The sequence below is a fragment of the Oncorhynchus mykiss genome, chromosome 13, assembly GCF_057628025.1.
Source record: "Oncorhynchus mykiss isolate SJ-2025 chromosome 13, ASM5762802v1, whole genome shotgun sequence".
In the NCBI taxonomy this organism is placed as follows: domain Eukaryota; kingdom Metazoa; phylum Chordata; class Actinopteri; order Salmoniformes; family Salmonidae; genus Oncorhynchus; species Oncorhynchus mykiss.
This window is the reverse complement of record NC_143034.1, coordinates 35,003,454-35,017,715: the sequence shown is the minus strand read 5'-3', so window position 1 is coordinate 35,017,715 and position 14,262 is coordinate 35,003,454. Positions and strand designations below refer to the sequence as shown.

Here is a 14,262-nt window from a genome sequence, read left to right as displayed (position 1 = left end):
GTGCACGCTCTACGGGGTGTGGAACACCATCTATAATAATGACATAAAGGCTAAGCTGCGCATGCTCTACGTTGTGTGGAACACCATCTATAATAATGACATAAAGGCTAAGCTGCGCACGCTCTACGTTGTGTGGAACACCATCTATAATAATTTGGCTGTTCTAAATTCTGTGTTGCTCAAAGCCTTGAGTAATGAACCTATTTTTGACACAATTGGCTGGAAAGTCACCCTTTGCCTTGATGACAGCTTTGCATACTCTTGGCATAATCTCAACCAGCTTCATGAGGTAGTCACCTGGAATTCATTTAAATTAACAGGTGTGCCTAGTAAAATGTTAATTTGTGGAAATTCTTTCCTTCTTAATGTGTTTGAGCCAATCAGTTGTGTTGTGACAAGGTATGGGTGGCTCTCATGAAGATTGCCACAGGAAAGGATGACCCAGAGATACATCTGCTGCAGAAGATACGTTCATTAGAGTTAACTGCACCTCAGATTGCAGCCCCAATAAATGCTTCATACAGTTCAAGTAACAGACACATCTCAACATCAACTGTTCAGAGACTGGTTGAGTTGCTGCATGCAAAAACACTGTTTATAAAATAATTTGTTAAATAACAAGAAGGACGGCACACTGTTTATAAAAAATGTGATTTTCTTTCAAAAACAATGACATTTCTAAGTGACCCCAAACATTTGAACGGTGATGTATTTTACACCATGTAGGAGCAGTATAGACCTAGTCTGTTCATTATATACATCTGCATGATGTATTGTTACACCATGTAGGAGCAGTATAGACCTAGTCTGTTCATTATATACATCTACATGATGTATTTTACACCATGTAGGAGCAGTATAGACCTAGTCTGTTCATTATATACATCTACATGATGTATTGTTACACCATGTAGGAGCAGTATAGACCTAGTCTGTTCATTATATGCATCTACATGATGTATTGTTACACCATGTAGGAGCAGTATAGACCTAGTCTGTTCATTATATACATCTACATGATGTATTGTTACACCATGTAGGAGCAGTATAGACCTAGTCTGTTCATTATATACATCTACATGATGTATTGTTACACCATGTAGGAGAAGTATAGACCGACAGTAGCTGGCTACTTATTTAGATTTAGTATGACTGAATGAAACTGCCTTAAATGTGCTGTAGTAGACATTTTTTATTCGCACTCATCAATCAACACATTCCTGTCTTTGCATGTCTCAATATAATAGTATTATTTAATTAAATCCATTTAAAATAATCTTTATCTGAAAATAAAATATGATCCTCAACTGCGTTTCCCCTCCAGTCAGCAGACGGCGATGTGCGTCTTTCAGGCGATGCTGCCAGCGTGACGTATAATCCAGTGGACGGTTCTTCAGAAACAGCTCGTCAACAACCTCGGTAGCTTGATAGCCAACATAGCCGAAAGATTCAAGCTATTTATACGCTTTCGGTGTATATTAGCTACTGTGTTTTAGACACAGTTCTGTCGTATCTACTTGTTAACCTATTTAATTTAATATTAACGTTGCATTATTTTTTATTAGTCAGCTATAGTAGCTGGCTGGTTAAGTTAGCATTAGCATAGTCGCTAATGATATCTAGCTAGCTAACATCCCCGAACATGAGCTCCCTAAACATCTCCCCTCCTGTTAAAGAAGAGGAGGTCTGCTGGACGGAGAAAGAAGCTCTGGGGCTGAACATTGTTGTGAAAGAGGAGAAGGAAGAGGAGGATGTCACAGTAAAACAAGAAGTAGAAGGTGAGGCTGTTACTGTGAAAAAAGAAGAGAAAGACGTTACAGTGAAAGAAGAGGAAGAGAAAGAGGAGGATGTAGTTTTTGGAGTGAAGATGGAAGGGGAGATTACTGTCACATTGAAAGATGAAGAGGTGGAGATAGGAGATCTGATTAACACCAGTAAGTACCGCCTTAAATTTGTTTTTAACTTGGGATATCTGGAGGTGGTCCGTCAATACCTCTTCAACGGAGGGCTCTAGGATGATGACTGATATGTCTAGAATCAGACGACGTAGAGAGCAAGCTACCCCTTGTTTTCTACATTCCGTTTCCAAAAAGTGACTTAACATATATATTTGAGAAGGGTCTATCTGCTGGCCGCAGACTGGGGGGTATGGCATGTAGTGATTTTCATGTAGTGATGATTTACTACACACCGTGCCCCCCAATAGTGCCATGCGAGAGTTGGGTTGGCTACACCAAAGATTATGGATATACTGACAAGATGTCTCTCTGCCCTAAAAAGGGGAGTCGTTGTCCACAAAGCGGCCATGCGGGTTGTCTATCTCCCACATTTCCTTTCTTTGGATTGGTGGTTACATCTTATTATTGTAATATATTGTTTATATTCTACGAGGGTTGTTGACGTCAACCGCCTGTATTCAATGGAGAGAGATGCTACGTTACTAGCATGAATATACATAGCGATCTGATGACAACTCCTATAGTGTTTTTATCAGAGTTGTCGGTATATCACGTGTCCACATAACTTAATAATTATGAAACTTCTGTTAGATCAAGTAAACCTCACGTAGCAAATGAGCCATTCATTTTGTTGTTGGCCAAATTCGACACTTTCCACATTGGGTTGACAATTTTTTCCACTTGGATACAACCTACTGTAACCTACTGGCATGACCTAGAGAGTTACAACCTACTGTAACCTACTGACATGACCTAGAGAGATACAACCTACTGTAGCCTACTGGCATGACCTAGCGAGATACAACCTACTGTAGCCTACTGGCTTGACCTAGAAAGCTAAAGTTGTAAAATTCCTGTATTTTAAAATAATATTTTCCATAATATTGATCATTTGTATCTTCCTATCCACATGTGGGAAAATATTAGCCAATAATGTAATATCGGTGCATCCCTTTATTCTAAAATTGATTCTATTATAAAAAAAGATCCTCATCAATCTACACACAATACCCCATAATGCTGTCACAATACCACATAATGCCATCACAATACCCCATAATGCCGTCACAATTCCCCATAATGCCAAAGCAAACACGGGTTTAGATTTTTTGCAAATATATTAAACCTATTCCCCAGGATAACTAGTCTGAGTAATGTTAGATCCCAGGATACCTAGTCTCACAGTGATGTAAGATCCCAGGATAACTCGTCTGAGTAATGTAAGTTTCAGATAGTTTAACCCATTACAGTCTAAGCCTTGTCTGAGGGGGAGGTCCTTCTAAGCTATATGGAATTGTTTTAAGAAGGTTTAAATAACATGAAGGGCTTCCCCAGTATAGTACTGTAGAAACACCCTCCATCATGAAGGGCTTCCCCATTATAGTACTGTAGAAACACCCTCCAATATGAAGGGCTTCCCCAGTATAGTACTGTAGAAACACCCTCCAACATGAAGGGCTTCCCCAGTATAGTACTGTAGAAACACCAACATAAAGGGCTTCCCCAGTATAGTACTGTAGAAACACCCTCTAACATGAAGGGCTTCCCCAGTATAGTACTGTAGAAACACACTCCAATATGAAGGGCTTCCCCAGTATAGTACTGTAGAAACACCCTCCAACATGAAGGGCTTCCCCAGTATAGTACTGTAGAAACACCAACATAAAGGGCTTCCCCAGTATAGTACTGTAGAAACACCCTCTAACATGAAGGGCTTCCCCAGTATAGTACTGTAGAAACACCCTCCAATATGAAGGGCTTCCCCAGTATAGTACTGTAGAAACACCTCCAATATGAAGTGCTTCCCCAGTATAGTACTGTAGAAACACCAACATAAAGGGCTTCCCCAGTATAGTACTGTAGAAACACCCTCTAACATGAAGGGCTTCCCCAGTATAGTACTGTAGAAACACCTCCAACATGAAGGGCTTCCCCAGTATAGTACTGTTTTAAGGTTATACCAAGGATAATTAGGCTTTCTGATTTTGAATTGTAAGACTCCTTAAAGTATCAACCAAAAATATTCAAAATGTATGTCAAATTATTAGGCCATACTGCTATAACCCATAGTAACACATTGGAAAACATTCACAACATGGAACAACAGTAACCATAGTAACACATTGGATAACATTTACAACATGGAACAACAGTAACCATAGTAACATTGTTTCTCCCAAAACATCTAAAGGAAGTTTGTTCTGAAGTGTCTGGTTTCCTCATTAGCAGGGAGGAGTTTCTACAACCAGATATACAACATCCATAACTAGTGGTTTCCTCATTACCAGATATACTACATCCATAACTATCGGTTTCCTCATTAGCAGATATACTACATCCATAACTAGTGGTTTCCTCATTACCAGATATAGTCAGTGGCGTGCCTGGGGCCTGGGCCTTAAGTGAGGTCCTACACAGTCCCACCCAAATTAATCCACCTCTTATTACCATCATTATGATGCCATGGCTCTAGACACTATACATTTAGACAGAAACGCAGTATAACCAGGCGTTGCGTCACCTTGAAATTGACATTTTTATTCAGAGAATTGCAGGGGAAGAGTACAATACAGTACAGTTCAACTAATAGGCAAGAACATAGTCGAGTGCAACATAGTTATATTAATATTCTTCTTCAATCCATTTCTGGTCCACAAACTTTGAGCTTTAAATCCCCCCCCCCCCCAAAAAAATACAGTTCCTGTTTATGCAAAAACATGACACAATCAATGAGTCTTTTCAATATTTTTCCCTATTTTTCTTCACCTTTTCATTGTGCAGCTCCGTTGCCCTGCGCGCTTGTTCGTTGAGCTGTAGATCCACTCGGGTGTCCCCAAAAGTTTTCAAAAGCACCATTGCTTGTAAGTGGCCAGCCGTACTTTGGTGTCTCGTTGCTGCCTTGGTTAGACAACTCAAGTTTGGAAAGCCAGTGTGGCTCCAAACACCAAATCGATCACTTGCATTCCCAGCAGTACAGTTTGCAGTGCTTCTCGGAGCCTGTGAGCCATTGATAGCGCTCGTAGTTGGAACTTTGAAAGTGGCGAACAAACCCCTTTCCCGCCTGTGACAGGCTTTGTAGCGTCGGCATCGGGCGACCTCTCCTTACAATGTCTAACTTTTCTTGAAAAGTTTGTTTTGAGAATGGCATTATAATTATATCCTCAACCAAATCGATATCTTCTCCTCCTTCCGCCATTGTGGGTTGAAAAAACAGCTTAGTAGTACGCGTATTAATTTGTTTATCAAATTCAGTTTCCTAGTTCTTGAGGTTCTGCATAGACCTGCCCATAGGACTTGCCTCTCAGTATTGGTAATCCAATCAAAAGACGTGCACGCACTACGCCTGCTAGCTGGCTCCTGTGTAACACTGGAGCCAGCCAGCAGGCATACAATAGCCAACTCTAAAGCTGATTGGTTGACACTAAATTTTCATTTCCATTCACTTTAAACTACAAGCGCCCGCACTGTTGATTCTGAAGGCCCGAGGGCAGATTTTAGACCCCTGGCAACACTTGATGGCTGAATATGATTGGATAAAAGATCTAACATAAAGACCAGCCCTCCAAATCTCAACCTGTGGCTGGAAGCAGTGCAACCAAGAGGAAAGCTATGAAATGAAGAGTATAACTCTTACTCTGGGGAATAATTTAATACATATTTGTGGGAAAATATATATTTTTAAATATATATATTCTGATGATGTTTAGGCCAGCAGAGAAGGCCTTGCTGGCCCTGACGGCCCACCACTGGATATACTACATCCATAACTAGTGGTTTCCTCATTACCAGATATACTACATCCGTAACTAGTGGTTTCCTCATTACCAGATATACTGCATCCATAGCTAGCGGTTTCCTCATTACCAGATATACTACATCCATAACTAGCGGTTTCCTCATTACCAGATATACTACATCCATAACTAGCGGTTTCCTCATTACCAGATATACTACATCCATAACTAGCGGTTTCCTCATTACCAGATATACAGTGGGGCAAAAAAGTATTTAGTCAGCCACCAATTGTGCAAGTTCTCCCACTTAAAAAGATGAGAGGCCGGTAATTTTCATCATAGGTACACTTCAACTATGACTGACAAAATGAGAAAAAAATCCAGAAAATCACATTGTAGGATTTGTAATGAATTTATTTGCAAATTATGGTGGAAAATAAGTATTTGGTCAATAACAAAAGTTTCTCAATACTTTGTTATATACCCTTTGTTGGCAATGACAGAGGTCAAATGTTTTCTGTAAGTCTTCACAAGGTTTTCACACACTGTTGCTGGTATTTTGGCCCATTCCTCCATGCAGATCTCCTCTAGAGCAGTGATGTTTTGGGGCTGTTGCTGGGCAACACAGACTTTCAACTCCCTCCAAAGATTTTCTATGGGGTTGAGATCTGGAGACTGGCTAGGCCACTCCAGGACCTTGAAATGCTTCTTACAAAGCCACTCCTTCGTTGCCCGGGCGGTGTGTTTGGGATCATTGTCATGCTGAAAGACCCAGCCACGTTTCATCTTGAATGCCCTTGCTGATGGAAGGAGGTTTTCACTCAAAATCTCACGATACATGGCCCCATTTATTCTTTCCTTTACACGGATCAGTCGTCCTGGTCCCTTTGCAGAAAAACAGCCCCAAAGCATGATGTTTCCACCCCCATGCTTCACAGTAGGTATGGTGTTCTTTGGATGCCACTCAGCATTCTTTGTCCTCCAAACACGACGAGTTGAGTTTTTACCAAAAAGTTATATTTTGGTTTCATCTGACCATATGACATTCTCCCAATCTTCTTCTGGATCATCCGAATGCTCTCTAGCAAACTTCAGACGGGCCTGGACATGTACTGGCTTAAGCAGGGGGACACATCTGGCACTGCAGGATTTGAGTCCCTGGCGGCGTAGTGTGTTACTGATGGTAGGCTTTGTTACTTTGGTCCCAGCTCTCTGCAGGTCATTCACTAGGTCCCCCCGTGTGGTTCTGGGATTTTTGCTCACCGTTCTTGTGATCATTTTGACCCCACGGGGTGAGATCTTGCATGGAGCCCCAGATCGAGGGAGATTATCAGTGGTCTTCTATGTCTTCCATTTCATAATAATTGCTCCCACAGTTGATTTCTTCAAACCAAGCTATTGCAGATTCAATTTTCCCAGCCTGGTGCAGGTCTACAATTTTGTTTCTGCTGTCCTTTGACAGCTCTTTGGTCTTGGCCATAGTGGTGTTTGGAGTGTGACTGTTTGAGGTTGTGGACAGGTGTCTTTTATACTGATAACAAGTTCAAACAGGTGCCATTAATACAAAACGAGTGGAGGACAGAGGAGCCTCTAAAAGAAGAAGTTACAGGTCTGTGAGAGCCAGAATTCTTGCTTGTTTGTAGGTGACCAAATACTTATTTTCCACCATAATTTTCAAATAAATTCATAAAAAATGTGATTTTCTGGATTTTTTTTCTCCTAATTCTGTCTGTCATAGTTGAAGTGTACCTATGATGAAAATTACAGGCCTCTCTCATCATTTTAAGTGGGAGAACTTGCACAATTCGTGGCTGACTAAATACTTATTTGCCCCACTGCACTACATTCATAACCAGCGGTTCCTTATAACCAGATATACTACATCCATGGCTAGCGGTTTCCTCATTACCAGATATACTACATCCATGGCTAGCGGTTTCCTCATTACCAGATATACTACATCCATAACTAGTGGTTTCCTCATTACCAGATATACTACATCCATAACTAGTGGTTTCCTCATTACCAGATATACTACGTCCATAACTAGTGGTTTCCTCATTACCAGATATACTACATCCATAACTAGCGGTTTCCTCATTACCAGATATACTACATCCATAACTAGCGGTTTCCTCATTACCAGATATACTACATCCATAACTAGCGGTTTCCTCATTACCAGATATACTACATCCATAACTAGTGGTTTCCTCATTACCAGATATACTACATCCATAACTAGCGGTTTCCTCATTACCAGATGTACTACATCCATAACTAGCGGTTTCCTCATTACCAGATGTACTATATCCATAACTAGCGGTTTCCTCATTACCAGATATACTACATCCATAACTAGCGGTTTCCTCATTACCAGATATACTACATCCATAACTAGCGGTTTCCTCATTACCAGATATACTACATCCATAACTAGCTGTTTCCTCATTACCAGATATACTACATCCATAACTAGTGGTTTCCTCATTACCAGATATACTACATCCATAACTAGTGGTTTCCTCATTACTTTAGCACACTCTGCCAACCCGGATGTTCTAGCTGTGTCTGAATCCTGGCTTAGGAAGACCACCAAAAATTCAGAAATTTTAAATCCAAACTACAACATTTTCAGACAAGATAGAACTGCCAAAGGGGGCGGTGTTGTGATCTACTGCAAATATAGCCTGCAGAGTTCTGTCCTACTATCCAGGTCTGTACCCAAACAATTTGAACTTCTACTTTTAAAAATCCACCTCTCTAAAAACAAGTCTCTCACTGTTGCCGCCTGCTATAGACCACCCTCTGCCCCCAGCTGTGCTCTGGACACCATATGTGAACTGATTGCCCCCCATCTATCTTCAGAGCTCGTGCTGCTAGGCGACCTAAACTGGAACATGCTTAACACCCCAGCCATCCTACAATCTAAACTTGATGCCCTCAATCTCACACAAATAATCAATGAACCTACCAGGTACCTCCCCAAAGCCTTAAACACGGGCACCCTCATAGACATCATCCTAACCAACTTGCCCTCTAAATACACCTCTGCTGTCTTCAACCAAGATCTCAGCGATCACTGCCTCATTGCCTGCATCCGTAATGGGTCAGCGGTCAAACGACCTCCACTCATCACTGTAAAACGCTCCCTGAAACACTTCAGCGAACAGGCCTTTCTAATCGACCTGGCCGGGGTATCCTGGAAGGATATTGATCTCAACCCGTCAGTAGAGGATGCCTGGATATTTTTTTTAAATGCCTTCCTAACCATCTTAATTAAACATGCCCCATTCAAGAAATTTAGAACCAGGAACAGATATAGCCCTTGGTTCTCCCCAGACCTGACTGCCCTTAACCAACACAAAAACATCCTATGGCGTTCTGCATTAGCATTGAACAGCCCCCGTGATATGCAGCTGTTCAGGGAAGCTAGAAACCATTATACACAGGCAGTTAGAAAAGCCAGGGCTAGCTTTTTCAAGCAGAAATTTGCTTCCTGCAACACTAACTCCAAAAAGTTCTGGGACACTGTAAAGTCCATGGAGAATAAGAACACCTCCTCCCAGCTGCCCACTGCACTGCACCCCCCACAGCAACTTGCCCAAGCCTTCCCCATTTATCCTTCTCCCAAATCTGTTCAGCTGATGTTCTGAAAGAGCTGCAAAATCTGGACCCCTACAAATCAGCCGGGCTAGACAATCGGGACCCTTTCTTTCTAAAATTATCTGCCGAAATTGTTGCCACCCCTATTACTAGCCTGTTCAACCTCTCTTTCGTGTCGTCTGAGATTCCCAAAGATTGGAAAGCAGCTGCGGTCATCCCCCTCTTCAAAGGGGGGGGACACTCTTGACCCAAACTGCTACAGACCTATATCTATCCTACCATGCCTTTCTAAGGTCTTCGAAAGCCAAGTCAACAAACAGATTACCGACCATTTCGAATCTCACCATACCTTCTCTGCTATGCAATCTGGTTTCAGAGCTGGTCATGGGTGCACCTCAGCCACGCTCAAGGTCCTAAACGATATCTTAACCGCCATCGATAAGAAACATTACTGTGCAGCCGTATTCATTGATCTGGCCAAGGCTTTCGACTCTGTCAATCACCACATCCTCATCGGCAGACTCGACAGCCTTGGTTTCTCAAATGATTGCCTCGCCTGGTTCACCAACTACTTCTCTGATAGAGTTCAGTGTGTCAAATCGGAGGGTCTACTGTCTGGACCTCTGGCAGTCTCTATGGGGGTGCCACAGGGTTCAATTCTCGGACCGACTCTCTTCTCTGTATACATCAATGAGGTCGCTCTTGCTGCTGGTGAGTCTCTGATCCACCTCTACGCAGACGACACCATTCTGTATACTTCTGGCCCTTCTTTGGACACTGTGTTAACAACCCTCCAGGCAAGCTTCAATGCCATACAACTCTCCTTCCGTGGCCTCCAATTGCTCTTAAATACAAGTAAAACTAAATGCATGCTCTTCAACCGATCTCTACATGCACCTACCCGCCTATCCAACATCACTACTCTGGACGGCTCTGACTTAGAATACGTGGACAACTACAAATACTTAGGTGTCTGGTTAGACTGTAAATTCTCCTTCCAGACCCATATCAAACATCTCCAATCCAAAGTTAAATCTAGAATTGGCTTCCTATTTCGCAACAAAGCATCCTTCACTCATGCTGCCAAACATACCCTTGTAAAACTGACCATCCTACCAATCCTCGACTTTGGCGATGTCATTTACAAAATAGCCTCCAATACCCTACTCAACAAATTGGATGCAGTCTATCACAGTGCAATCCGTTTTGTCACCAAAGCCCCATATACTACCCACCATTGCGACCTGTACTCTCTCGTTGGCTGGCCCTCGCTTCATACTCGTCGCCAAACCCACTGGCTCCATGTCATCTACAAGACCCTGCTAGGTAAAGTCCCCCCTTATCTCAGCTCGCTGGTCACCATAGCATCTCCCACCTGTAGCACACGCTCCAGCAGGTATAGCTCTCTAGTCACCCCCAAAACCAATTATTTCTTTGGCCGCCTCTCCTTCCAGTTCTCAGCTGCCAATGACTGGAACGAACTACAAAAATCTCTGAAACTGGAAACACTTATCTCCCTCACTAGCTTTAAGCAACAACTGACAGAGCAGCTCACAGATTACTGCACCTGTACATAGCCCACCTATAATTTAGCCCAAACAACTACCTATTTCCCTACTGTATTTAATTTATTTATTTACTTTGCTCCTTTGCACCCCATTATTTTTATTTCTACTTTGCACATTCTTCCATCGCATATCTACCATTCTATATTGTATTTACTTTGCCACATGGCCTTTTTTTTGCCTTTACCTCCCTTCTCACCTCATTTGCTCACATCGTATATAGACTTGTTTATACTGTATTATTGACTGTATGTTTGTTTTACTCCATGTGTAACTCTGTGTCGTTGTATCTGTCGAACTGCTTTGCTTTATCTTGGCCAGGTCGCAATTGTAAATGAGAACTTGTTCTCAACTTGCCTACCTGGTTAAAATAAAAAAATTAGCAGGGAGGAGTTTCTGCAACCAAATTGCGCGTGCTTCACCCTCATGCCGCAATTTTAGCAAACACAGAAAGGGGCCTGTATTGGCGACCAAAAGTCGTCTGGCACATTGCTTAGGGTTTCAACAACTTTAATAACTTTATTTTTAGCCTTCTATCATAGATGTTACTACTAATGTGAAAACAAGACTAAATATGACTATTGTTGCTCATTTTAAGACAATTGTCAAATCATTTTAACCTTCATTATACGTCAATTGTTGTACAACGTCGTGGCTACGCTGTTGGCATCACCTTTTACAGTGGATTTCCACTGTTGTGGGCCTTTAACCATCTGTCTGACTTTCTGTTCACACAGGAGAGAGACGGGACTACCGTGGGTCATCTGGGAAGCCTCAACAACCTCATAATGCTGACGAGGCAGAGAAGAGTCTCTACAGATCAGAACACGTCAAGAAACACCAGCGGAGATCCACAGGGAAGGGAACTCCCTGCTGCTCTGACTGTGGGAAGAGATTCACCTCATCAGGCATTAAAATTCATCAGAGAATCCACACAGCAGAGAAACCTTACGGCTGTGATCAATGTGGGAAGAGTTTTGTTCAATACAGCCATCTGAAGATACACCAGAGAACACACACAGGAGAGAAATCTTATAGCTGTACTCAATGTGGTAAGAGTTTTAGTCATTCAACCAGCCTGATACCACACCAGAGAACACACACAGGAGATAATCCTTATAGCTGTGATCAATGTGGGAAGAGTTTTACTCAGCTAAGCATCCTGATATCACACCATAGAACACACACAGGTGAGAAACCTTATAGCTGTGATGAATGTGGGAAGATTTTTACTACATCTAGAAATCTGACTCTACACCAGAGCATACACACAAAAGATAAATATTTTAGCTGTACTCAATGTGGGAAGAGTTTTCTTCAATATAGCCATCTGAAGATACACCAGAGAACACACACAGGAGAGAAACCTTTTAGCTGTACTGAATGTGGGAAGAGTTTTAGTCATTCAACCAGCCTGATATCACACCAGAGAACACACACAGGAGAAAAACCTTATAGCTGTGATCAATGTGAGAAGAGATTTACTCAGCTAAGCATCCTGATATCACACCAGAGAACACACACAGGCGAGAGACCTTATAGCTGTTCTCAATGTGGGAAGAGTTTTACTCAGCTAAGCAACCTGATTTCACACCAGAGAACACACACAGGAGAGAAACCGTTTAGCTGTGATGAATGTGGGAAGATTTTTACTACATATAGAAATCTGACTCGACACCAGAGAATACACACAGGAGAGAAACCTTTTAGCTGTACTCATTGTGGGAAGAGTTTTACACAGCAAAGCAACCTGATATCACACCAGAGAACACACACAGGAGAGAAACCCTATAGCTGTGATCAATGTGGGAAGAGTTTTACTCAGCTAAGCAACCTGATATCACACCAGAGAACACACACAGGAGAGAAACCCTATAGCTGTGGTCAATGTGGGAAGAGTTTTGCTACATCTGGGCAGCTGACTATACACCAGAGAACACACACAGGAGAAACCTCTTAGCTTTGACCAGAGATAATCTGATAAAAGATCTTAGATCAAATATTAGAAAGTACATACAGGAAGGAGTTGTTTCATGATATCAATGAATTACTGTCAATGTTTTAACATTGTACTAGGAGTATTTTAATCATGTCACAATGTAGAAGCCTAAATGTTTGCCCCCTTATCAATTAATATCAACATGATATGGATATTAGCGTTCGGGGGAAAAATCCAGGCTCTGAATTTAAAGTTGTGTTGTGTTGTGTTACACTTACCACGTTGGTGACCCACTGCAGTTTATAAGGAGCTTGTTTAAAAAATACAAATAACATGATTATTGTGGCAGATGTTTGTGTATATAGCACATTTTATGTTTAGGTTTTCAATTTATCCCAAACTGTTTCTGCGTATTGGTTATTGATTTGGACACGTTAACACTGTTTTGACATCAGGCTTTCCCACCGAGCAAAATGTCATTGAAAAGACATTCAAAAGAAGACTATGCCCGACGTCCAATATACGTTCGGTTGAAAATATGTATTTTGGGGTAATTTTTTTTCAATGACTTGAAAATAACTTAATTTCAACTTACTTGCAGGTATCCTAGTGGTTAGTGCGTTGGGCCATCATTGTAAGCCAGAATTTGTTCTTAACTGACTTATTTACAATGACGGCCTACCAGGGAGCAGTGGGTTAACTGCCCTGTTTAGGTGCAGAATGACAGATTTTTACCTTGTCAGCTCGGGATCCAGTCCAGCAACCTTTCGGTTCCTGTTAAATGAAGGTTAAAATAAACAAATAAAAACACATGGACACAGTATAACAAATTGGTCTATAATCAATTTTATTAACCATCTTTCATCAATCCAGTATTTCTTGACAACATTCAATTGCTAATTGTCTTTATTCCACTACTGAAGACACATGTCTCAAATCACCTCAAACATTCAGCCTGACAAAAGATACATGTTTTATTATTCAATGCCTGACAATTAAGTGAATTATTGCCAATACATATTAACAAAGAGGTGTACATTTGATCACAATTTATTGTGACTGCACGTTTTTCTGTATTGGAGATGGGTTTTGTTTGGACTCGTTCCAAGTGGACTAGAAGCTAGTGAGTTTTAGGAAGATGAGAGTTCTAGAAGCTAGTGAGTTTTAGAAGCTAGTGAGTTTTAGGATTCTATAGAAAGAAAAATGAGAAAATTGTATATTATTATTTAGAAATGTGTTTTTTCTTGTTGACAGCCAGTAGACGCCATGTTTATATTGGTGAAGGAGAAGCATTGTAGTTGATTATAATGTGAAATGGAAGTTTTTTTCTGTTGGTGGTAAGCAAACTTGTCCAACAAAAATATAGGATATATTTGTTGTCTTAAGGGGGAAGGTGTTACAGGCTTTGGTTTTTCCATTTATGTTTTGAGGTTGGACTTTAGCATGTAGGACGAACTGAT

At 41.3% G+C, this 14,262-nt stretch overlaps 1 protein-coding gene across 1 annotated transcript; it reads left to right on the top strand.

Annotated features, from left to right (window-relative positions):
* Window positions 1-1,376: 1,376 nt before the first annotated feature.
* LOC110487368 (uncharacterized) lies at window positions 1,377-13,632 on the top strand. Its single transcript, XM_036942385.2, has 2 exons — window positions 1,377-1,934; window positions 11,601-13,632. The coding sequence occupies exons 1-2, from the start codon at window positions 1,643-1,645 to the stop codon at window positions 12,821-12,823; spliced, it is 1,515 nt and encodes a 504-aa protein (XP_036798280.2). The 5' UTR covers window positions 1,377-1,642; the 3' UTR covers window positions 12,824-13,632.
* The last annotated feature ends 630 nt before the right edge of the window (window positions 13,633-14,262 follow it).